This window comes from Cydia fagiglandana, chromosome 20 (genome assembly GCF_963556715.1).
Source record: "Cydia fagiglandana chromosome 20, ilCydFagi1.1, whole genome shotgun sequence".
Lineage (NCBI taxonomy): Eukaryota > Metazoa > Arthropoda > Insecta > Lepidoptera > Tortricidae > Cydia > Cydia fagiglandana.
The window spans coordinates 11469440-11496337 of NC_085951.1; the positions used below are offsets into that span (position 1 = coordinate 11469440).

A 26898-nucleotide genomic window follows, 5' to 3' on the forward strand; every position below is an offset into this window, starting at 1 on the left:
AATTATTTATTTCCAATCGTTAGCCTTCGGGAATCTAGTTTACCTACGGTTTACCATTGATGGAACACATATATTATGTGACGTTTTCAGAAATAAAAAATCCCGCACGAAGGGTTCCGTGCTATTACGCAAAAAAAAAACGGTAAAATATCACGTTTGTTGTATGGGAGCCCCACTTAAATATTTATTTTATTCCGTTTTTAGTATTAGTTGTTATAGCGGCAACAGAAAAACATCATCTGTGAAAATTTCAACTGTCTAGCTATCACGGTTCATGAGATACAGCCTGGTGACAGACAGGCAGACGGACGGACAGTCGGACAGCGGAGTCTTAGTTATAGGGTCCCGTTTATACCCTTTGGGTAGGTACGGAACCCTAAAAAGGGACAGTGTAGGTTGATTATAAGGTTGTTTTCTAATCGATTTTTGATGATTATTTCAGTACAAAATAATAGCGTATTTAGTAGTAGTAGTAGTAATAAACACTTTATTGCACAAAACAAGTACATAACACAGAGAGAATTCAATAAATGTGTACAAAGGCGAACTTATCCTGTTAAGGGATCTCTTCCAGCTAACCTTTAAGTAATTGAGAGATACATATGAAATGGTAGTCAAACTAAGATAAAATGTACATGACGGCGAGACTTAAAAGAAGTAGCTAACCCTAGAAACATAACTAATATTTATTTACTCTAAACAAATAGTGCGGGAACATTGAATTTTTATTTTTTATTTATTTATTTAAACTTTATTGCACATACAATTATAAGTACAAATGGCGGACTTAATGCCATAAGGCATTCTCTACCAGTCAATGAATGTATGCGGAGGACAATAGCACATTTACGCAAGCAGCGGGAGTACGGCTTGCGATGCGACAAAAAAAAACCCGGGCAAGTGCGAGTTGGACTCGCGCACGAAGGGTTCCGTACCATAATGCAAAAAAAAAAAGCAAAAAAAAAAACGGTCACCCATCCAAGTACTGACCCCTCCCGACGTTGCTTAACTTTGGTCAAAAATCACGTTTGTTGTATGGGAGCCCTATTTAAATCATTATTTTATTCTGTTTTTAGTATTTGTTGTTATAGCGGCAACAGAAATACATCATCTGTGAAAATTTCAACTGTCTAGCTATCACGGTTCGCGAGATACAGCCTGGTGACAGACGGACGGACGGACAGCGAAGTCTTAGTAATAGGGTCCCGTTTTACCCTTTGGGTACGGAACCCTAAAAACAAACTTATTTTCGAAGTACATACCTGATACCTATACAGATATTGCCAGCATAGATTTTACCTGTCAATCCAACGAATAGTGTCAAATTCTAGTTTTTTTTTTGGAATTCTATGACCTGGATGTCAGCCCATTAGGACCAATCTCATTGAACAAAACTAGAGACAGGTATAACCTTTGATAGCGCCGCTTATAAAAATCTTTGACAGTTATTAACCCCATGGCGTTACCAATTATTGATGGTCGCTTTAAGTATCTAAACCCCCAATTCGTCGCGGTTTGAAGTATGAAATGAAGCCATCCATACGAAGTATGTATGATATGGTATGATATTATAGTGTTCAGTAGGGGTGGGAAACCCTGACTTCGGTCAAACTCGGCTCCGCTCGGCTCAGCATTGCTCCGAGCAATTATTAGGGTTGGCACCACTTGACTTCCTTTTGCGTGCACGACCTCAGATAAGATAATCACTTGATTTTTGACAACCCTAAATAGCCGAAAGGGATAGTGTCATATATTAGAAAGGGACAGCATGATTCGACCCTGAACCGCTGTCAAACTTCGTTTTTGTAGGAAGGTTCCTTTCTGTACGGTAGTACTATTACTTATTCTGTGGTAATGGTATCAGTAGGCACACATGCACGTTTAAAAGCATCATAATCCCAGCCCATAATTAAGACGAAGACATTCTTCGCATTAGTAACGCGATATCTGCAATTCCATTTAAATTAGGTCTAATCCCATTTGGCTCGAGCACGGAAATAGGCCGGCACGAGCCACAGGCCAGTCGAGCCGAGTCGGGCCAGTAAATCCTGTGCCTTTTATAGGAGCACAGTTACGTGCCAGGCGCGCCGAGACGGTATCACTGCATCACTGGACCATTAATTGAAGTTTTTGTGGGTTATAAATACTTGGCGGGGATGGGTTACGACGCAATGCGAACTGTGATTTACTTTACATAAAAACTTAATTTATTACTTAACCGATTCGTTGCGTGTTCCATTTTCTAAAACTTTTGGCTGTGGCGCGGAACAATCATTTCATGACACGGCACCCGTGCCATGCGCCACACGTAAAAAACATTGATGACACGGCAGGCGTGTCATCAGCAACGAATCGGTTAACTATATTCTTATTTACATGTCTATCAAGTACTTCTCGAGACCTTTCTAATGAACGTAGGCTCGATGTGTTTGGGTTTTTTCATCGAGGAGTTCCGTTTGCTAACTTCCGACTGCATCTTCAGATCAGCTTCCGACCAGATCAACAGAAGGAAGTGCTCCAAATTTCAGTTCCGGATAATAGGAAGTAGTCAATATTTACCTAAGTTTTTTTAATTCCGCAACAACAAGTTTATTTAAACTAAAACAAAGAAAAAATACATAAATATACGAAGAGAGGTTGGTTAATGGTTGTGGTTGGTTAGGGCTGCCCCGTCGTCAAAGCATAGGATTTATTTTGAATTTTTACCTAAGTTAAAAGATTTGAAACAAACTTATTTTTGTATTGAACAAAGATTTGAAAAAGCAATAATGTGCATAAAATTACATACGAGTTATAAGGTTTTCGGAAATCATGTACAAAATGTCATTTGATATTCTTAAATTGGTTTCCGGTGAGGAAAAAACTTCAGAAAACATTGATGACAACAAACGACAAACAAAATGGTATGTGAAGTACCCAATTTGAGTGGATAGCCCCTAAACCTTTTGAAGGCCTGCACATAAGTAGGTATGCAAAATGGCGATTAAAATGATAATGAATATATTATGATGATAACTTTACACAACTTAGTTATTATGTGTTTCTGAATAACGATCGGTAAATAACATAAATATTTTACGACTGTCATTTATATTCGCGAATTCGTCGAAATATTACAAAATGGAGACTAATCTCAAAAACATGCACAACACCGGTACAAGTTAATCTTCCAGTCCGTTACCTAATCAATTAGGCAAGTAACGCATAGAATTAATCTCTGTGTCACAACGAATCTGTGTGTTACCGCACGAGAGCATAGAAATGTCACTCAGACATTGTTACGGTAGCCTGTCAAGAAACTAGAGCTGTCAAGCAGCTTGACAATTGTTGTCAACGTCGATCTGCACCGTAACATAGCAAAAATATCTTGTTATTTATTTATTAACCACATAAAAAAACACTAACCACAATTTCACACTGGCACTTTATAAAACACTTCTTAAATAAAAACGGTTAAAAGTTCAAATTTGAAATTCGAATAGAATTATGTTCGCGCGTCGGTTATAGCGGCGGCGCGTGCGCGACGAGCACGGTGTGGATTTTAACTGTTTACGCTTAGAGGAGACTCGCGAGATAGGTACGAGCGATGCAGATTAGGGTGGACCCGGGTGTAGGTTTTAAGAGCGGTTTGAGATTTGTGAGAAGTGATTATGGAGTTGCGACTTTTTAATAGCTTTTATTTAAATACTTAGTTTTTTTTAGTCACATAAAAACTAACATATGGAATTAAGTAGGTACCTATGTAACTATGATATATCTATTGATAATTATTTGAGAGTAGGTTCAATATTTATTTTATTTTTAATGGTTTTGGTTCATCAAAGTAGTCCCATCTCAAATGCCGTCAACGCACTGACAACCTCTCTGGTGTTGCAGGTATTCATTGGCGGCGGTAATTGCTTACCATCGGGCGATTCGTCTGCTCGTTTGCCTGCAATACTAGTGCAGTGTCGAGCACTAGTGCTTCTACCTTATGCACATTATAAATATCTCGGAGACAGAGTTATCGAATAACATATTAAAACTCAAAAATGCACGTTTTCACAGAGATAAGACCTAGCTAGATCGATTTATCGCCCTCGAAAACCCCCATATAGCAAATTTCATCGAAATCGTTAGAGCCGTTTCCGAGATCCCCGAAATATATACATTATAAACAAGAATTGCTCGTTTGAAGGTATTAGAAACATTCTCTTCAAATCTTGTTTAAAAGCTACGAATATGACAATTATATTGATATTTAATACGATCCGAATTTGTAGCACTGGCGGTATGTATAGTGAACTCGATTCTCATCGATATTTACCCAGCTTTACACTCCACTTCCCAATATCATTGACAAATCAAACAACAATGACAACTATTCAACATAACCCTATACGGGGGGTCAGTCAATTAAACACTGGGACAAAAGGGGCAAGGAACGGATTCACACTCCATCGGTCGCCACCCTAATGGTATGGAATTAGTTTCATGTGTGACAATGCGCAGGCCGAACTTTAAAAAATTTAAACACAGAGTATTTAAATATTTTTGCTCAGTGGAACTGAAAAACACGTAGGTATTGTAAAATTTATATATTTAGTAATTTTCATTCATTAATACTGCCGCATTAGATATAAGGGTCTAATCATTCTATTAAAACAACGGTACGTGTAATCAAAATACATTTATTTGGCACAATGAATATAACCTCTCTGAGCTTGACTAACCACACTAAGACACATACTATAATTGTTATCTCGGGTTCTCGCAAAACAAAACGAACTGACCTGCTCACAATTCAAACACCTTACCATTTTTAATATTGATCGACCGTCATTGTCGAACGTCACCCCACGAATGACCACGAATGATCGTTCAATATTCAAGATGGAGGGATCGATCACGTGACCATTCACGTGATTGATCATTACAAATACTTTTTAAAGTATAGTCACTTAACTTATTTAATCTATAAAAATGTATTATAAGTACTAACAATCTATATAAACCACACAGTATCCTTACATACCAAAGTGGAGATTTCAAAAGTGAATAGAGTTAGACCAACAAAAGTCTGCAACGATTTTGATAGCATACCTACGCACAGAAACTGTTATTTCGTCGTAATTTTATAGAAGACGGACATTTAAATTAAGCACTGAAAAACGCTGGTTTAATCCTACGAATTTCAAATTAATATAATAAACAGCATTCTCAAGTAATTTATAACGTTTATTCATTTGGTTTATTTACTGATTTCAGATAGGATAGTTAGGTACGTACTCGCCTAATCTTCCATCCTATTTACATCCATATAAATCCCTAAAGTCCTGATGCAACTAGGATTATACACATTAAAATACGTATATTTTTTATCACAATACCATCAGGCCGCCGGAATCTCTAGTATTCCACAAAGAGATCCGAATGGCGATGCAAGAATTAATTACTGACCATTATGTCGGCAACCTTTATTTATAGAGTAAATACTCAGACGGCTTTGGGGAGGTTTTATTTTAGTTTCACGCTTCTATAAGGGATAATGGCCGCGATTCTGCGCTAATTACAGTTGATTAACTCTGGATATGGACCATCTAGTGTTCTGCGGCGTTCTAAAGTTAAGTACCAGATCTTAAAAGGATCCCAGCTTTGTATTGCCTAATTAGGAGCATTCACTAGTGTCACTAACGAACACTACTCTTTTAATCTCTTCTAGATCTGAAATATTAGTACTTTGTTAGGATAGAGAGTGTATTGGGCCTCATACATTCCACGACTCTTCTCTTTCCGCACAGACTTTAAACCGATTCTTGGTCTGCTGGTTTATTTTCTGTTGCAATAAGTAACATTGAACAAGTCCTGAAATAAAAGACAATCTCCTTTTTTGTTCTTAAACGATTACATAGAACGTCTTCTAAATGTATGTGTGCTATCTTATCAGTTAAGTTCACAACAAACTCATACAAGACGAAGCTCAAACAAAGAGAGCTTTTGATAAGAATGGTATTTTGTGCTTATATTACTTATATTGTATGTGTTATCGCGGGCTAGAAAATGCTCTTGACCCAGACACCAACCAATTGGAATAAATCTACATTTAAAAAGCTCTTTTTAGGGTTCCGTACCCAAAGGGTAAAACGGGACCCTATTACTAAGACTTCGCTGTCCGTCCGTCCATCCGTCCGTCCGTCCGTCCGTCTGTCTGTCACCAGGCTGTATCTCACGAACCGTGATAGCTAGACTGTTTAAATTTTCACAGATGATGTATTTCTGTTGCCGCTATAACAACAAATACTAAAAACAGAATAAAATAAAGATTTAAATGGGGCTCCCATACAACAAACGTGATTTTTGACCAAAGTTAAGCAACGTCGGGAGTGGTCAGTACCTACTTGGATGGGTGACCGTTTCTTTTTTGCTTTTGTTTTTTTGCATTATGGTACGGAACCCTTCGTGCGCGAGTCCGACTCGCGCTTGTCCGGTTTTTTCGTGTACAGTTAGCCCAGTTAGTTTAAGTACATTTAGTAACTCGACAGACTCGAAAAGATAATCGATTTGGAATATTTTTCTTAATATGGGCGCCCCATCCACTAGCTGGCGCGGTTGCATGGAGCGGGTAAGAGGTTTAACGAAAAATTGTATGAACCACGCTAACTGGCGCGGATACTTAGTGACGGATGTAGTCAACTGTAAAAATATGGGTGTAGCCAACTTATTCAACAATATGTCCCAGTATGTGAGGGCCCTGTCGGGGCGGCTGATTGACGCCACAGGGGACCCCAGAGCTGGCGCGTATTTCTCGCAACGAATCGCCCTGGCGGTTCAGCGAGGAAACGCCGCCAGCGTCATGGTTACAATGCCACAGGCGAACCTACGAGAGGGGGTATTCTTTTTATAATTAAGTTTTATTTTTATTTTATAGGTAAGTTTCTTTTATTTTAGTATTAATTTTATGTTGTTTGTAGTTTTAGTTTATTTTAATCTATTACTTTCATTTTGTTCAATAAACATTTGTGTAATCATTAAACATATGTCCCATAGTTCTTAATTCGCTGACAAGAGCTATGGGACATATTGGGACATACTTTTGAGATGATTTGTGCACCCATATTTTTACAGTTGACTGTACCTACAACACAATGCCACCCGCGTGCGTGCATCCGCTGCGTGCACCCGCGCCGCGCCAGCTAGCGGATGCCATATCAATCCAAAAAAATTTTGTTGAGGGTTGAGTCTTATAAACTCTAAAGTCGTCTTCTGGCAACACTAGATTGAACCTTAAGAAATACATCAATATCGACAATATCTACTGTCTACAACAGATGATGTGACCTATCCATCTGCTATCATATCAAAATATCAATTTAAATAATTTTTACTTTCAAACGCCATCTAGTGATCACTTTACGAACTATATTCATGTAATGCTTTTTCACTAGATGGCGCTATAATACTTTGATGACAGCGCCATCTAGCATCGAGTAGCAAATATGCTTATGCCAAGTATAAAATGTATAAATGCCGCTACTCGTGAAGAGATGGCGCTTATACCCGCTTTATGTTGCTACGATAACGAATAAAAAATTTATTACAATGGCAGCACTGCTCGTGACGTCGTGCTGCGCAGCGCGGCTATTTTCGTTCGTGATAGGCAGGCAGACATTTTGTTTTGTAGTTGTGACGCACGCGAAAACGAGAATGCCTTTGAACGCGGTTGGCTGGAGCACCGAAGAAGATCAAACTTTAGCTCAATTAGTGCAACCTCACAGTTATTTGTACAACGTTCTTGATCCCTCGCGAAAGAATATTTTAGCACGAGAAGCTACATGGCAGAAAATAGCCCAAGCATTGGACAAGCCAGGTAAGCTAAACGGGAATTTGTATCGTAACCCGGTGAAAAGTTGTGCTGCATACTGCACCGCACATCAGTGAGAAAATAAAATACGCCTAAAACCTTTTTGTAGGTGATTCTCAGACAGTTTTTTAACTTAAATTGCAAATCATATTATTAAAATATAGTGTCAAATAGTTCAAAATTGATACGAGTAACCGCCTATCTATAAAATGTCTACGTCAGACTCTAAAATAGTTGACAGGAGAGCTGTGGCTAAAAACAAAAACAATAATTCCAGTTGAAGAATGCAAGAAGCGCTGGCGAGGTCTACGAGATGGCTACATGAGGAGCAAGCGGATGGGCACCATGCACAAAACCAAGGCACCCGTGTTCGAGAAGATGCAATACCTTGATGAGACTTCTATGGACGGCACTGAGACGGTGCTTGAGGAGGCTACCATGGAGGACGAGGATCATCAGGTGCAGGAGGAGCAGGTTGTGACGGAACAGCAGGTCATTACCGACAGCCAGGAGTATTATGAAGTAAGTATGTTAGTCAAACAGTGAAATGGGTGTGCGAAGGTGTGATCCCATACAATACTTAAGCTTTGTTTATATATCCCAGATACTAAAATGCCATTTTTGTCCCTACTTGTTCAACCAGTCATTTGACTACTACATTCTGATTCTGTACTGAAATGACCAGTGATTGGTGTGCCACTCGGGGTGAATGACCTCAATATCTGCTTATTTAACACTTTGACTACTGAGAATCCGCCTGGTACGCACTCGTAATGTTTGCTCAGTAGCCGGACAACCCGCCGCGGGTTGTTTTGTATGCAGATATAGACAATCAGTTTCTGGGGTAGTGTGCAGTTTTTTGCCCAGTTGCGAAAGTGTTAATATCATGCTTGAGAACATAGGTATTACCTACATTTAAAAATTACATTTCGATGTTTAATTGGCTTAGTGACATAGATTACCATTTCAATTTTGTATCCTGCGTGGCAAACTAAACACAGATCACTAGAAATGACAGATCTGTTGGACAGATTGGGGCAATTAAACTGTCAGTTTAGTGCATGTGATATAACAATAGACTGGTAAAGTAATTACTGTGGGAAGGAACTGCTTGGACAGTTAAAGACTAACAGTTCTATTAGTGAGTAAATGTTATTGTAGTTATGAATTAATATGTCATACAAATTTAAACACAGCTTATACCTGTATTTGAATTAGTAGTAAACAGAGCTACAAACAATGAATAGAAAAGGGTGTTACTATGCGGAAATCCTTATTAATTAATAGATACCAAAATTATTACTTTGCTAATCCGGGAAAAGATAATGTGTTAGTCAATCAGTGCTATTAAATCTAGAGATATACTTGTGCATTTTAAATACCAACTGTATGATAAAAATTAAACTTTAAAAAGATGTTAACTAAAGAACTAAAAATTCACATAAAAATAGGCTTTACTTTTTATACTATAGCTGCAGCACCACCTACTTACACAAACTAATTTGGTTAATTTATGTTTCCAGATCACAGTGGTGGATGGCCCAACAGAACAACACCAGCAGCTAAAGCAACCACTATTCAAAATATTGCCAAAAACCGAAATCATGACCAATGAGCCCCCTAAGAAAGTGGTCAAGAAAGCCGGTAGAAAGAAATCTGTGCCAATGCCTCGCAACTTGCAACCGATCAAGATTCTGCCCAAACCAATACTCATGAACGGACCAAAACTGCTCCGATACGTGGAGGAACCAAAGACGCCTGAGCAAAGAAGCCAGACGTTGGACAAACTCATAGAAAAGGTGCTAAAGGAGAATACAAATGAAATAGATGTGTTCTTCAGAAGTATGGCGGCCAGCGTAAAGAAATTACAGCCAAATTTAATACCTAAAGTGAAAATGGAAGTGTGCAATGTCATTGCAAAATACGAAATGCAGAGTTTTGACAGAAGCCCGCAGAATTTTTAGGTTATTTGTGACATGTACAGGATGTTTAAGACTGTCAGTGGAGTGCATTGTTTTAGTTAGCGTTTAAGACTTTTGAAATTATGATTTTACATACAAAGTATGAAGCTCCTATATTGTGACTGGAAAGTGGTATTACTGATCCTGTTTCTGAATAAATTGCATAATATATCTTACGTTCTGTATCATTATACTTCACCTGTTTTGCTTGTTTGATAATAGCAAAAAGAATAGATAGTATAGAGGGGTCCTGTCATAGTAAATGTTGTAGTCACAGTAAATTTACTGCCATCTATCGACACACGACTATAACTCAAAATAAACACGTATAAAATTATCAAAAAATAGAATATATATGGATAAATGATTTTATTATTTTTATATAATTTTGACCCATGTTCATTCACTGATATCTATGTGTTAAAATTGTTAAATATGTAACGGTGTCGTCACGCCATCTAGCCGAGCATAGGCCAAAGGTGTGTGCGCCATCTATCCGAGAATGACTTTTTCTTGATTTCCGAGGCACGTTTTTAGGGTTCCGTACCCAAAGGGTAAAACGGAACCCTATTACTAAGACTTCGCTGTCCGTCCGTCCGTCCGTCTGTCACCAGGCTGTATCTCACGAACCGTGATAGCTAGACAGTTAAAATTTTCACAGATGATGTATTTCTGTTGCCGCTATAACAACAAATACTAAAAACAGAATAAAATAAAGATTTAAATGGGGCTCCCATACAACAAACGTGATTTTTGACCAAAGTTAAGCAACGTCGGGAGTGGTCAGTCAGTACTTGGATGGGTGACCGTTTTTTTTTTTGCTGTTTTTTGTTTTTTTTTTTGCATTATGGTACGGAACCCTTCGTGCGCGAGTCCGACTCGCACTTGCCCGGTTTTTCATAGACTTTATTCATCTTATACGAATTACGAAGTTACATATGTCTTTGATAATAGCAATCGCAATTCTTCATGCCAGTGGTACTAGTATCACTGATATGTTACTAGTCTGTCTAAGTTAACTTTGCACAGACTTTAACAGAACAAAGAGGAGGTACCATTATAAACGTCATATTTTCATGCAAATTTTACACTAATGATGACATTGCCACACTTTGTCATTGTAAATGTCCTGCAGAGTTGGCTTGGTCCCACTCTAACTGTAATTGCTTTAAGGCTCCGTCACACAGGCGCGTATTGCGGGTGGCGCGTGATCGGGGCGCCTGTGTGACGGAACCTTTAGTTTTCAATGTGCACTGGATACTGCTGATATATGACCTAAGTTATCAAGCCATTTTCTTCAGCTATAGTCCGTTTTTTTAGCATTAGAAAGAACTTCGCAGAAGTTCGCTTGTGGTTCTAAATCTGGCACTTTTAGCGGTAACAATTTGAAGTAAATTATATGTATTGACCATGCTACATTAGATAATTCAATAATTAGTAACAATTAACAAATCTGATAAAAACTGCACGCTTGCTTCTGCGGAGTTCTTTCTAATGCTAAAAAAAACGAACTATACAATAGTAGAAAGTGTAGAATTAGCTGCTACAATATTATACTGTGAGGCCATGCAAAGTTTTCATGCCAGGTGCTACGTCATCAAGTATGAAGTACAATGCATTCATACTGTCAAGTATGTGCAAATTTAGTTTAAACTCGTCTTATTACTATGTCTGTGGTATGCATATGCACCTGTTTATGACATTACGTAATGAACTGGTCCCAAAGCCGCCCGACCTCGACACGTTTCGGAATGTCACCCAGACCAGCGTAGGCTATAATGATGCTAGGCTAGGCGAAACTGATGCCAAACGCATTCATTTCGCTTGTCATATCTAGATCAAGACGTCGAGCGAATTATTAACATACTTACTGGGTAAGTGGGTACCCGCGGCAAATACTACCTATTACTATTCTATGCCCGCGGCTTCTCGTGGCTTATGATTTGTGTTATTTCTATCATCTCCCCAGGCGGTTTCTAGACAGGTAGGTACATAGATTTATAAGGGATAGATCCCTAGTCCGTACACCCCCAGTGAAGCCATTTCAAGTGCGACGTCTCGTCACACTCGTATCGTTGTATTCGAACGGCCGTCGCAGTACTCAAAGTCAAATCGGTGTGTGTACACCTCCCGTTTAAAAATCAAAAACTACAGGAAAGATGGTTGTTTGTACAGTGAATGGGTGTCACAACACATCATATAATAAAAACAAACCGCCCGATATTACATTTCACGCGTAAGTACCGAGTTTAAGGTGATATTTTTACATAATCGTAAATACAAAAATCCAAATTTTCGTCAGCTGCCATTTCTTCTAAATGTTGCCAGTGTAGTAAATATTTTTTCCTCCAAATGGGACATGACGTCTACATTCTAAAATAAATACGCTCAATTGAATTTCATTGTATAATTGTAGAAAATTATAATTAAGTTAATTATTTAGGTACTTAGTTTTTTCTTATTTTTATTATGTGTAATGTTCGTTTCAGTTTTCTGACTGATCTGCTGTCTGCGAGATGGAAGGAAAAAAATTAGACTAAATCGGAATGACGCAATATGGAAACATTGGAAACCGACTAAACAAAGTCCATGAATCTAGTATTAAACTGGATTGGGCATGAGTGGTGGGGATAAGTGACAGAACGGGATAGTCTTATGTATCTTTCAGTAGGAGTAGCAGCGAAAGCGCTATTCTTGTTTGTCCTTGTCACAGTCTCACATTTTATTTGTTCCCCACCTTTTTTTTAGTATTGATAATGGTGGGCAACAAATGAATTCGACCAATCACAGTATCGCATTTGCGTATGTTTTGTCCCTCACGGAGGCACGCCTATACCACTTCTATAGGATGCTACTTCTATGACACAGTCGAATATGCTCTGTCATATTTAAATGTATTCTTATTATTTTATGCACTTTTATTTTGTTGAATAATATCAGCTATTTATTTAAACCTTATTTCACAAAGTACAGAAATGCAATCAATCCCAAAATATACAAAAAGCTTTTGCTACAAAATCGAATCTACACACTTCCTAATTATTAATAACAAAGTGTGGATGTTGTTAAAAATCCCCTACTTTGAGAGATGTAAATGAATACTGGCAACATATTTGGTATATATGTGTGTGTTTGCTGAGCGTAAAACACGAGCGTCGCACGCACACATCCATCGTATTTCGGCTTCACTTTTGGCAGGTTCGCCGTATGGGGACTATCTGTCTATGCGTTACCTATTAGTTTAAGGGTAGGTACTTAAAAAAAGTCATAGGTATTTAATACCCTAGTGCTTATGTACAGTAGCCGTCAGATATATCGGAGCGTCCAAGGTGTTCACAATATCTGAACACGCACTCTAACGCCTTGACAATAGAGGCGCGCTCAGATATTTGTGAGCACCTTGGCCGCTCCGATATATCTGATGGCGACTGTACGCCAAACTACATAAAAGTCGATTCATTATTGTTTCCGTGAGAACAGTGTGACTTAATTTTATTACCTAAGTACCTTTCGAAGTTAAAAATACGTAAAATTAAATAATAATGTAAGTAAGGGTAGTAAAGATAATTTAAATATTTTGTCTTTTTAAAATTTACCACAAAAATTTCAACTTGGGTACTACATATTTATTATTTACCATCAGCTGCGTTTTAAAAATTGCTATGTATACTGCAAATAGTCCTGTCAATTCGGGTCAGTGTCCAAACATCCTGACTTCCGGACATTAATAACCGGACATCAAGCCGACTGAACATAAAACCAACAGAAGGGTCACCCCAAACAAGAAAGCTATAACTGCTATAGGTAAGTCGATTTATTGCTCATTTTTACTGCGGGGGCATTCCAGAAGTGTCGGGCACGTGACGCGATTTTTTACAAGCTTTTATTTAGTTTCACCTGTCCTACTGTCTGTAATCAAATCTCGCAAGTTAAATTTGACTCACTTCCCGGTTTTCAATGAAGCTGGATATTTGCATAGGTACATATACTGTAAAGGGGCCCACTGATTAACAGTCCGCCGGACGGTATCGCCGGCCTGTCAGTTAGAATAAAATTTTGACAGTTCCGAACAACCGAGAGGCCGATACCGTCCGGCGGACTGTTAATCAGTGGGCCTTTTAAGTCGGGTCTGGTGACAGTGGTGACACTGGTGACAATGCTATATTATGGTAACATCGAGCTGATGTTATGATGCTGGAAACAGGAGGTGGCCATAGAACTCTGTGGTAAAACAACACAACCGAATTGTGTTTGGGGTTGTTAGAATAGTCTCGATGAATGTTAGTTGTCTGTGGAAAGAAAAGTATAGTCTGAGATAAAAGCTCATACTAAAAAGAAGTTTTTGCCAAAAACTTAGTTTTAACACTTTTGATAAAACTAAGAAGCCGATATTTGGCAACGTAACGTTTGATAACTTAGCTTTCAATTCAATGGTATTATATATACCGATTTCTGAAGGTTATTAAGATAACTGCCATACGCGCCACGTCCCTAAAAAAGTTAGACCTTTTCGTGGAATGCCCCTGCGATGTGTCCAGTTTATGTGAATAGGGGTGTAGAAAGGGCGTATCTTAATGTACGATTAGAGTCGTTTAAGATGTTTCTGTGGACATTATGGATAATTAAAATGGATGTTTAGCGTGTAGGGGAGCGTCTTCTAATAAAAGGGAATGTGATGGTAATAGGTTATTTTCTTAAATGCCAGTGTGGCTTATAAGGGATGTTGTTTTAAGCTAGCGCACGTTACTCCCAAGAAGGACGTATTTTGCTCTTATAGTGGCACATGATTGTGGGGCCATGACGCCCATGACATTCTTGGGATAAATCAGGTATTTGTTAGTTGAAATTCTGACAAATATTATGAAAGTTCACGTCCACGAAAGTGTCCTTGTTTCCCACGCTGTACGTCTTCCTCGCTTAAAGGTTATAATGACCATCAACTTAGCAAAAAAACTACTTTCTGATACTAATAGGTGAGCAACTAAATGACTAGTATTCAATGAAGGATTGTAATACTTTAAAAGTGGAATAAATGTACATGACACATGTGGATGGTGGATCGTCAACAAGCTAATTTTATCGGAAATTTCCTGAACATAATGTATTTTATACACAACTCGTGTAGGATAATTTTATAGTAAATTGTTGACGATAGATTCACGCTGAACTTAGCTCTTTATTACTTATGAAAATATAGACAAACAAGGAAATCACCGCTTTACCAACCTGACATAAATTGTAGTTTTTGTAGACCAAGGTAGGTAATATTTATTTAAGCTCTAGCACAGAATAAATAATAGTACTAGGTACAGAAGACTCACTCTCTAACAAAACGCGTCTGTCACGATCAGCACAGATATGGCCGCTAGGTGGCGACAGCGCCACGCGCGGCTTAGGACAAACCCCAAAATTGGGGTCGAACGGATGGAGTTTTAGCTACCTGTAGCAAAGCGACGAAATCGCGGAGTGAGCCACGCTTGGCTCTAGGTGCAACAAAATTGCCCTTTTCAGGCAATCCTGATTTCACGCACGACCCCATCGCAGAGGGCGTGCCGTCTAGACGGGGTCGCCGCCCCGCTATCAGTAGATTACGTTTACAAGCCGATAATTGCTAGGTAATGGACTGTTTGTATTGATAAGCTTCGTGGTTACGCGTACTTTAAGTCTAGTTCGCGCGTCATCAATGTCATCATGCCTGTAGTGGCTCTTCTACACGATGGGCCAGCGCCGTCCACTCCAAGGGACGCAGCCATGCGGTAGAATGAGATAGCAATATCACTTGCTCCCTCTAACGCATAAATGCGTCCCGAGTGGCCGGCGCTGGCCCATCCTCTAGGAGCCATAGCACACAGAGTACAAACAAGAACACTCCAAATTGTACATCGGTGGACCTTATTACAAAAGGCATAAGGTCCACCGATGTACAGTTAACAGTGTGGGCGGTGGTATGTAACTGAAGATTGACGAAGGGAGCTAGCCAAGAAGCCAGATGCTACGAATAGTAACATGGGTATTTTCATACAATCAACGATTGCCATGGCTGGGCCCTCAAATCTTAGAGGCTTGCCATCATATAGATCTATAGAGTCTTCAACCGATTACATAAACTGAAATAAAAGTCATACACGAAAGAAAAAGTGGCTAAGGCCTTCCTAAAATCAAACCAGCGTTCGCTGCATTCGCGGGCTTCGCGGCAGATGCTTAGACCACTACTCGGCCACCCGGGCCTCGTATTTTCTCAAGTTATTATTATTGTACAATGGATTGTTTAGGTATGTCATTTCATCAGCTCCTTGCCTACTTTTATAACTATTTATTATGAACTTGGCTCAGTCGTGAGTCGTGAGGCGAAGTTGTTAATAAAATCTTGTCACGAAATCGCACGAGTTATATAACTTTTTCTCGTCATAAAGCCGTCATCACTCATCATACATAGTTAACCTACCCTAGCGTTTATATGCATGGCTCCTATTTATCTTACAATCCAGCTGGAATACAGAATTTCTCAAAGGAACCTCAACTTAGAGGCGCTATGTAACTTACGTAAGCATCTCAAAGGCACATAACCTGTCAAAGCAAGTAAATATTTATTGTAAACTACATAGCGTACATCAAAGGCTTCTCACAAAGGATCACAAACAACCACAGTGTCTACACACTATGTAAACCAAAGCTATAGGTATTACATATAGATTAGGTACAGTCACCTGCACTAATATGTTACTCTTCGAAGGCCGCAAAAATATGTGACACACTCTTAATGCTCTATAAATAAGATCGTGTCAGATATTGTTGCGGCCTTCGAAGAGTAACATATTATTGCAGGTGACTGTACAGACACAGTGTTGTAGGACATTCACCGAAACGTTTAAACATGCCAAAGGGAAGTAAGTTAACTGTAGTTTTACAAGAATTTACGCCTTTTTTAACATCAAAACTACCTGCATGCATATGAGACAAGGGTCCTCAGAGTCCCGACTAACTCCCGACTGAGTGGCTGAATGAATGAAAATTAAAGTAACCAGAAGAACATTTGCAAGATGGCGCGAGGCGGAATGTCGATAGCAAATAGCCATTTTTTCGCAAAATCACGTTATTTCGATCACTTAAGGACCTATAATTGATGTTTTGGTTTCAGATTTATTGGAGGGTCGCATTGTAGTGTGTGCTACGGCATACCCTTGAGGAGCCCACAGATTAACAGTCCGCCGGACGATATCGGCCTGTCAGTTAGAACAAAATTTTGACAGGCCGATACCGTCCGGTGGACTGTTAATCAGTGGGCCCCTTTACACATATAACATAGCTAAAGGTACAATGTAAGCTCGTACACATGTTATTCTAGACATTATAGACCTATACTCCAACCTAGTAGTTTCATATAACGTCCAACACTACATGGCGACCCTGCCAGGATATTATTTGTTTTCTCTAAGAGGGAAGGTGTAGTGTGTGCTACGCCTTATTCTCACACATAATACAACACTCACACATAATAGCCTATACTATATAAGCTCGTACACATACTATTCTAGACATTATAGACCAATAGACCTATACTTCAACCATGTAGTTTTTATTTAACACTACAGCATTTATACTGGATCTGGCTCGATGTTGACGGAACTAACATCCCTGCATACACATCAAATATGCATAGAGGCGAGACAAGGGTCCTCAGGGTTCCGACTGAGTGGCCGGATGAATAGTGCGTGGATTCCCACTGTCGGAACTAACGATGCACTTGGGACTACTATTATATACGTCTAGGTACCTAGTTGTAGTTTTCAGCTAGCACTTAGATGGCTCAGAATAAAATTGCTGTCCTGTTTAAAGTCACAGCCTTGCTGGATTTTGAAAGTAGTGAGAAATAAAGTGTAACGGTTAGAGTGAATATTTTAGTTTTAAAATGTATGCAATACAATAAATTCGAAATATATCACCAAACTTCTCTCGGACAGTCTTATTTTACTATAATAAAATATTAAGCTTATCTCATCACCTACACAATGAATTGAATGGTGCCAAAATAATTCAGTACCTAAGTATACACTTAAGCTTTTAAGTACCTTAATACGAGAAGGTATTACCGAATGTCAGTAACAGTCAAAATATAAACAAAAACCGGGCAAGTGCGAGTCAGACTCGCGCACGAAGGTTCCGTACCATAATGCAAAAAAAAAAACAAAAAAAACGGTCACCCATCCAAGTACTGACCACTCCCGACGTTGCTTAACTTTGGTCAAAAATCACGTTTGTTGTATGGGAGCCCCATTTAAATCTTTATTTTATTCTGTTTTTAGTATTTGTTGTTATAGCGGCAACAGAAATACATCATCTGTGAAAATTTCAACTGTCTAGCTATCACGGTTCGTGAGATACAGCCTGGTGACAGACAGACGGACGGACGGACAGCGAAGTCTTAGTAATAGGGTCCCGTTTTACCCTTTGGGTACGGAACCTTAAAAATGACCTTGAAAACGTTTCATATCGAACAACCTCAAAAACGTATCAAATAGCTTTAAAACTCGTTTCCAAATATCTGCAATTAAAGGAACCAATCAATCTTCCGGCGTGACTCATTCATTCACTCGTTCATTGTCGGGCATTAGTGGTATTGGGGTCGGCCATTGTTTAGGCTAGGGTACAGTAGATTATACAGGGTGCATGTGACATGGCTTGCCCGCAACTTTATTATCAAAACTATTCAGAATAAACTATGTTAAAGAAAACATTTAATGAAGCTTTGTACAGAACAAGTTGATTTCTTGATTCTAGAACCTAAGCAAATCTTTATCCTTTGATTCAAATCCCCAAAAGTACCCCGAATAAACATAGCAGAATACGGTACCTTTTTGTATAGCACGTCGGTGGCAAACATAGTATACGCATAGTATAGCATCCATTTTGTGCGGGAAATCTATCCTATATAATATAATATACCTATCCTGTAGGTCTACTTAATCTATGCTACTGGGGTCATTCATTGTTTATGCTAAGGGTAGATACGTCATGTTCTGTCTGACATTGTTGGAGCCCTGAGCATAAATATTAGGGGCTGGCTGAGATTTAGACCTCGTCACATTATCACTATGGGACTGTCACAACATTTGACATGTGTCAAAAGTGTGGGGATGGTCGCAATTATGAGATTGGGAGTAAGTAAAATAGTTTCACATTTATAAAACCACTCTGGATTTTCTTAATAATACCTGAAGAACATATGTGTCATTCTCTACCAAAAGGGTACTTATTGTCGGTTGTAAATAAGGCGCTATTTCCATATAGCTTCAATTTGAAATGAACCTTATCGACAACCGACAAAGTGGTACCTTTTGTTTGATAACGTCACATAAACTAACTTCACCAAACTATCGTTTGGCCGTCAGCAATAATAAATATAGTCATACATAACTGCAGTCTAATGATTTGACGGACATTGCGCTCATAAATATTTCATGACCCCTATTTTGTAATTCATATCTGCTCTGACCGCAAGAAAAACATACTCTACGTCGGAGTAGGTATTATACCGTGCAGTAGCTTAACTTTATTCCAATATTTTAGTGACCGAGCGAAAGCGGAGGTTTTCGTTTCAGCTTGGGCAAAAATTATTTCGTATGTCCGGACGTTCTTCTCTACCGGTCCCATTTCTTAACCAATTCTTGTGAGATGCAGGTTCGACAATTATTTAGATTTATTTGTTGGAAAAGCTTTTCAAGTTGCATTGTGTGCTCATTTACTTATAGAAATTTTGTCTTATTAGGCTGGGATCATAGTTGCTCAGAAGACTTTGATACTTATATAAAGTCAAGATACTGTAAAATGTGCTTCATCCAACTGTGTCCGAGTATCACCCCAATGCCCACACGAACTGACATAGACATACGACCTGTAATTCATTTATTTTCCCGTCTTCCGAATGATTCGCTAAAAGGACTAAAGTAAAGCATTTCTTCCAACAAAGTATGTTGTTTTTGAAGAGGGATGTACCCCTATTGTACCCCATGAACATCTCCGGCCGTTTTCCTATTTGTTAGCAAACACGATAGCACCCCAGTAGCAAGAAGCGTGAAGCTTAAACAAGCAAATACAACGGAAGAACAGCGCTGGCTTTGCCAGCAACATGCTGAGTTGTAACCCTTTTATGGCATTTTTCACTAAATGTTATACATTGTATATTTGTCAACATGTTTTTGTCATCTGTGTTTGTTTGTCATAAATAAATGTATTTCTATTCTATTCTATTCTATTCAAATTCACAGTAAAGATAAAGGCTGCATGGGATGTTATGCCAATAAAAAAACGACGGGTCGCACTCCGGGAGTGCCGCCAGAAGTGAAAACTCAATGACATTGTAACAGTTTTTCGATCAGGTCACGTGTCCGTCTTACGAATTTCCAATCTGTCGAATCTGTCGGTCACGTGACCTGTAGCGAGTTTAACATTTTTTCCCCATCACAAAATGCGCACAGCGCCGCTAAAAAAGTTTTCACTTCAATTAGATTTTTTCGAAGAATTAATTTCCAGTTAGCAGGAAAGGAAACCGTTTCTAATACCTTAATTTGGTTCTAAATGCGTGTAATTCGAGTTTGCGCAATCCCAGGAAGTGTACATACATTTTGGGAGAGTTGGGAGATACATTTTTCCTTGGATTGTCAACGTATTCATTCCACAAAATGCTTTTTATCGATCTAATTTGATTGACCTATGTCCTTACTGAGTAAGGACATAGGCCTCCTTTAGCATCTAAAGCGACAATCTGACAGAATAAACATGGGTTGTTTTAATCACTGAAGTAGCAATAAAACGCGTACCTATTGGTATGGGTAGAAAACATTACCTCAACGTGCTTACCTGCTTAAGTATACCTAACAAGCTTAAAGTTAATTAGCAATACACAAGCAAAATCTAGATCAAAGTAATGTCAACAGGCGACGTAGGCACTTGATTTTGCGGCAAGGGCCCTCAGCCGGTTGACTCGATCGTTTTGACATGCCTGCCAATTTGCGTGTGCAACCAACATCATGGGTACGAGTATCGTATGACGGATCACGTTGCGTCACGTGCCAGGGGCACCTAAATTGTAGTACACCTGCAATAATGTTACTTTCCGAACGCCGCAAAAATACGTGACACGCTGTTATGTTTTAATGTTTATTTGGGCACAAACGGTATGTTGGCAAGTCCAACAGAAGACTAATTCCTTTTCATAGTTATCTATGGTATTGTTCTATCCTTGAATTATATTACCATGGGAACGAGAATAATTTATACTTCACATTACACCCAAATATGTAACTTGTGCTTTTGATAATATAATTATTTGTGACTATACAAGTCGGGTTTAATTATCTTCGCCTCAACTGAACCGGCATTATCCACCTCACCGCTGATCATTGGTCCTTCGAGAGAGAAGAAAGGACGAAGATAGAAAATTCCGGCTTGCGATAAATGGTCACCGATCCATCGGCTTCTTCGTGCAAGAATATTCACGCTTTTAAAAAGAAGTACGCAAGCGGCGCGAAACAATAGGGGTGCAATACCTATTCGCTGCATACATTCATCGTCATATATTCGTGCAACTGTTCACGCAAAATTCGCATGCGACGCAACATACTCGTCGCATCGCGCATATCGTCGGTCCTACGCACACCCCACGCTTCAAATTCATCGTGGTCATCGTGGATCTACATTTCAAGCAAAAACGCGCGTGTGTCGCGAAACTTATATTCGTCGCATCGAGCATCACGTTGGTTCTTCGCTTCTACACGTCGAGAATCTACATTCCTCGCATCGCGCAAGTTTTTACAAAATATTTACAATTTTAATTATGTAATTCGTCGAAATGTCATTCGTCATTCGTCGCGGAAAAAATAATTTTTCATATTAGCCGCCATTGCAGCATTGGGTTGTCAATGCTGTCAACTAACGAATACTTTAAAACACATTTCATGGTTGAACTTTACTGGTCATTGTAGGGAGTGAAGCTTGTGCCTATATTAAGTAATTTAAACTATACCTAAAGTTTATGTGGTACTTTAAGTCCTTTAAGTCGCAATCACCAATAATGGCATCTGAAGACTTGAGGAGGTTGCGAGCTGCACGAGGTTACACCAAGGCCTCAATCACTCGTCTCTTCAACTTTAGCAATAATGAGAATGATGTTGGCCTTAGTGCAATTTCCGACTTGGAAACCAAGCGCGCCAGGATAGAAGAGTTATTCAAAGATTACGAACAATGTAATAAGGAGATTTTAGCCTTAGACGAAGCGGACGCGGAAGATGTGGAGGACTATGAGGCAAAATACTACAACATTCTCACTATCCTCAATGAGGCTATTAAAAACAAGTCGTCCTCGTCTGATGCGCCCTCGTCTGACGCTCCCGCGTCTTCCTGCAAAAAGGCTAAACTGCCTACCATAAAAGTTGAAACTTTCACTGGTAAGTATAGTGAATATACAGGTTTTATTAACTTGTTTAAGGCAATAATACACAACGATAGATCAATTGATAATGTCCAAAAATTGTACTATTTGCGCTCGTTTCTCGCAAATGAACCCTTTGACTTGATTAAGAACCTGCCTCTAGCTGAAGGCAGCTACGAGGAGGCTCTTAAGCTTTTAGAGGAGAGGTATAACCATAAGTTCAAAATTGTGAATGAACACATTAATGCCTTGCTTGATATAAATGCCTTGGTCAAATCTAACCCTGCAAATTTAAGACAGTTTGTGTCATGCATTAAACAATCTTTATCTGCATTAAAGAATTTAAATGTAAGTACGGATAATTGGAATCCTATTATATTGGCTATTTTGTACCGTAAATTAGACACCTACACGTCACGGGCATACCAATTGGAGCGTGATGACACTGAGGAGCCCACAGTCACCGAGTTCCTGCTGTACTTGGAGAAACGCGCCTTGGCACTGGAGAATGCTGAGCCGTCGCCCACACCCGGGAAGTCTCACCACAAGGCAGTGGTGAATGTGACAGCGACTGCCTCGCCTGCCTGCAGTTATTGTAAGTCCAATCACCGACTATTTGACTGTAGCAAATTTAAAATGCTTACTAGTAGTGAAAGGATAGCTTTCAGCAATAATAATAGCCTATGCTCTGTCTGTCTAAACAAACACAATGGAAAGTGCCGCTTTCATTTCCGGTGCAGTACTTGCAAACAGGCTCATAATACCTTACTGCATCCGGACTCGGCTAAACAACCCCAAGTTTCTTTAATATCAAACTTGGGGCATAATGGGGTACTATTGCCCACAGTCAGAGTGAAGCTATATTCACGGACAGGTAGTGAGGTTCATGTGAAAGCTCTTTTAGATTGTTGTTCACAAAGCTCTTTAGCCACCACTAAATTAATAAATGTTTTAGGATTGACCCCAAGCAAGGACAACAGCAACATAATTGGTGCTGGAGGAAAAAGTACTGATACACAGTATTCTATTCCTTTAGATGTGTATTCTTTGACCATGCCTTACCGAGTCACTGCGAATTGCAATGTAATGGAAAAAATTACATGCCAGCTGCCACAAAATGCGATCAAATTGGACGCTATTAATATACCTGATGGGATCACTCTGTCTGATGCTGATTTCCATCAGCCGTCTGAGATCAATTTACTTCTAGGTGCTGACATATTTTTCCAGGTCCTCCTTCTGGAGCCAGTTCCGGGTCAGCAGGAGCGGTCTGCGCAGCCTGTTGAAGACCCAGCCAGTCCACACCCGACGGTTGTAAATACAAAGTTTGGCTACATCATAGGTGGGGGTTTACCACGACAACAAACCAGTGACAAATGTAAGGTAACGCTTTTATGTACACAATGTGACTTAAGTCTTAATGACAGTCTACAAAGATTTTGGAATATAGAGAGCATACCTGAAACCTTTTGTGAACGCATGTCGGAGCATCAAATGTGTGAAGATACTTTTAAGAGCACAACAGTGTTAGAAAATAACAAGTTTCAGGTTGACTTGCCTTTGAAAGTTCCTTTGAATGAGGTCAATGATGTGCTTGGTAGCTCTTTTGATATGGCTTATTATAGGTTCCTTAACCTCGAAAAAAGATTGCACAAAAATATAAATTTGCTATCAGATTATGACAAGTTCATCAATGAATATGTGGACTTGAAGCATGGGCACTATATTGACTTCAATCAATTGGATTTTGAGAATGATCCTCTATACTTTGCATCCCATCATGCTGTAATTAATGACTCTAGCAAAACTACACGTACCCGGGTAGTCTTTGACTGTTCCTTGCAAACTAACAAAAAGGTATCGCTCAATGACATTTTGCTTAACGGACCTCCGGTACAAAAAGAGTTGTTTGACATAATGCTTTTGTTCCGATTAGGCAACTATACCTTCTCCACAGACATCCGACGCATGTTTCGATGTGTTGATGTTAATCCGATACATGCCAAATTGCAAAATATTTTGTGGAGAAGTAATCCTAATGAGCCTCTAAAATGCATACAGCTAGATACTGTTACCTATGGGCAAAAGAGTAGTACATATTTAAGCACTCGATGCTTACTAGAGTTAGCAGATAGGTTTGAAAGTGATTTCCCACTTGCAGCTTATATATTAAGAAATTGCACCTATGTAGATGATATGTGTTTTTCAAACTCCGATTTAAAGGTTATGATGGAAGCCAAATCGCAATTAAGGGAGTTGTTAAGTAAGGGTAGTTTCAATACACACAAGTGGGCATCTAATGATCAGAGAGTCTTAGAGGGCATTCCCAACGATAAACGGCAGTTTGATGACTTAGACTTCCAGAAAGATAATTTATATTTAAAGACGTTAGGTTTAAAACTGAATATGCGAGACGATGTCTTTGTTTTTTCTTGCCCCGAGGCCTTTAAAAAGGAAAAACCTACCAAAAAAGAAATATTAAGCTATATTTCGAAATTTTATGATCCGCTAGGTTTTATAGCGCTAATTATCATGAAGGCAAAGGCTTTCATGCAAAAAATATATGCTGAAAAAATAGGTTGGAATGAGGTTCCTTCAGCTATGCTGCTTCAGGAGTGGTCTTCATTTGCTTCCAAATTATCTCAAATGGAACCCTTCACTATTAATAGGAACCTGCATATCCCCTCCAATGCTTCTGCATTGCAATTGATAGGTTTTGCTGATGCATGTAGCACGACTGGTTACGGCTGTTGTGTGTATCTTCGGGTGGTCGACGAACACGGTAATGCTTCACTTTCATTACTTTGTGCTAAATCTCGAATCAACCCCCGCAATAAGGATACGCTCACCATAGCTCGCTTAGAACTGTGTGCCATGCTACTGTTATCTAAACTAATCGCTCGAGTTTATGAATCGCTAAAATCGCAATTAAATATACAAGATGTATATCTGTTTTCTGACTCGCAAATTGCGCTAGCATGGGTGAAAACAGAGCCTTTAAGGCTCCAAGCTTTTGTTGCCAATCGGGTCAGGTTGATTCGAGATCTCACAGATAGATGGCGCTGGCTGTATGTACCCAGTGGAGAAAATCCGAGCGACTGCTTGAGCAGAGGTACAGATCCAGATGAGCTGCGTCACATACCCATGTGGCTTCACGGCCCAAGCTTTTTACAGGAAGGTAACTATAATTTTAATGATAAGCTTAACCCTCCTACAATCGATGACCTACCTGAATTGAAAAAGGCGCCCTCTAGTGCCAAGGTGACGTTAGTTACCCAAAAAGGATCAGATCCTTACGATTTCTTAGAAAGGTTTTCTGATCTCAACAAAATGGTAAGGGTAATGGCCTATATAATGAGGTTTTGCTCTAATTTAAAAACTAAAGACACAAATAATCTTGAGTATCTCTCCGCTAAGGAGCTTCAATTAGCTTTACTTCAGATTATAAAACGTGAGCAAGGCATTTACTTCAAACATGAAATTGAGAGTCTCAAGGCTAACTTAGATAATGTTAAAGGTTCGCTCAACTCCTTACATCCTTTTCTTGACAATCATGGTTTGCTGAGAGTTGGTGGCAGAATAAAAAACGCAAATGTGTCATACTCACAAAGACATCCTGTAATACTACCAAGGGAATCTCGCATAACAAAGCTTATTGTAAAGCACGAGCACCTTAGGCTGCTACATTCTCCGCCCAAGTTATTATTGTCAAGCTTAAATGATAAATATTGGATTGTAAATGGTCATAGCTATGTAAAAAGTATAGTTAACAAATGCTTACCTTGTTTCAGAATGAAAGCTCAGTGTGCAAAACAGCTGATGGGTTCTTTGCCACCTGAAAGAGTCACGGCCTGCCGAGCATTCCAAAAAGTCGGCATCGACTTTGCAGGTCCAATAGCAGTAAAGAATTCTCGCGTAAGAAGAGCTTTACAGACAAAGGGCTATATATGCGTATTTGTTTGTTTTGTGACAAAGGCTATACATCTGGAGCTCTCTTCAGACTTAACCACTGATGCTTTCCTTGCATGTTTCAAGCGATTCATAGCGCGAAGAGGCCTTCCGACCGACGTATTTTGTGACAATGGTGGATGCTTTAAGGGGGCAAAGAACCAATTAGCTGAGCTGTACAATTTAAATGCATCACAGGATCATCAGACTCTGGTGCAATCCTATGCGGCACAGCAACGTATTGCCTTTCACTTTGTGCCAAGCTATTCACCAGTGTTTGCTGGTCTTGCCGAAGCTGCTGTTAAAAGTACTAAGTACCACTTAAAGCGTATATTGCAGGCTTATGTACTGACGTATGAACAACTTAATACTATTTTATGTCAAATTGAAGGGACCCTGAATTCTAGGCCACTTTTGCCTGTAACTGCTGACGATATTAACGATTACAGCTACCTTACGCCTGGCCACTTTCTGATTGGTACTTCTATGACATCCTTCCCGGAAGCGGACTTGGCCGAGTTACCTAATAATAGATTAAAGTTCTGGGAGATCTGTAACAAGGTTAAAGGCCACTTTTGGAAGGTATGGCATAAGTATTATTTGAATGTATTACAATGTCGTCCCAAGTGGCGCGATAGCCAACCAAATGTTAAAGTTGGTTCGTTAGTTATTATGAGAGAGCCTAACTCTCCCCCCATGACATGGCCCATGGCCAGAATTGT

The 26898-nt window shown here is 39.3% G+C and overlaps 2 protein-coding genes across 2 annotated transcripts in view; one reads left to right on the forward strand and one right to left on the reverse strand.

Moving 5' to 3' along the window:
- LOC134674755 (unconventional myosin-XVIIIa) overlaps nt 1-26898 on the reverse strand; it is a 323832-nt gene that overhangs the window by 228489 nt on the left and 68445 nt on the right. The gene's annotated exons all lie outside the window — the stretch shown is intronic.
- LOC134674750 (uncharacterized) lies at nt 7569-9977 on the forward strand. The gene is made up of 3 exons (XM_063532882.1): nt 7569-7846; nt 8118-8362; nt 9364-9977. The coding sequence occupies exons 1-3, from the start codon at nt 7579-7581 to the stop codon at nt 9802-9804; spliced, it is 954 nt and encodes a 317-aa protein (XP_063388952.1). The 5' UTR covers nt 7569-7578; the 3' UTR covers nt 9805-9977.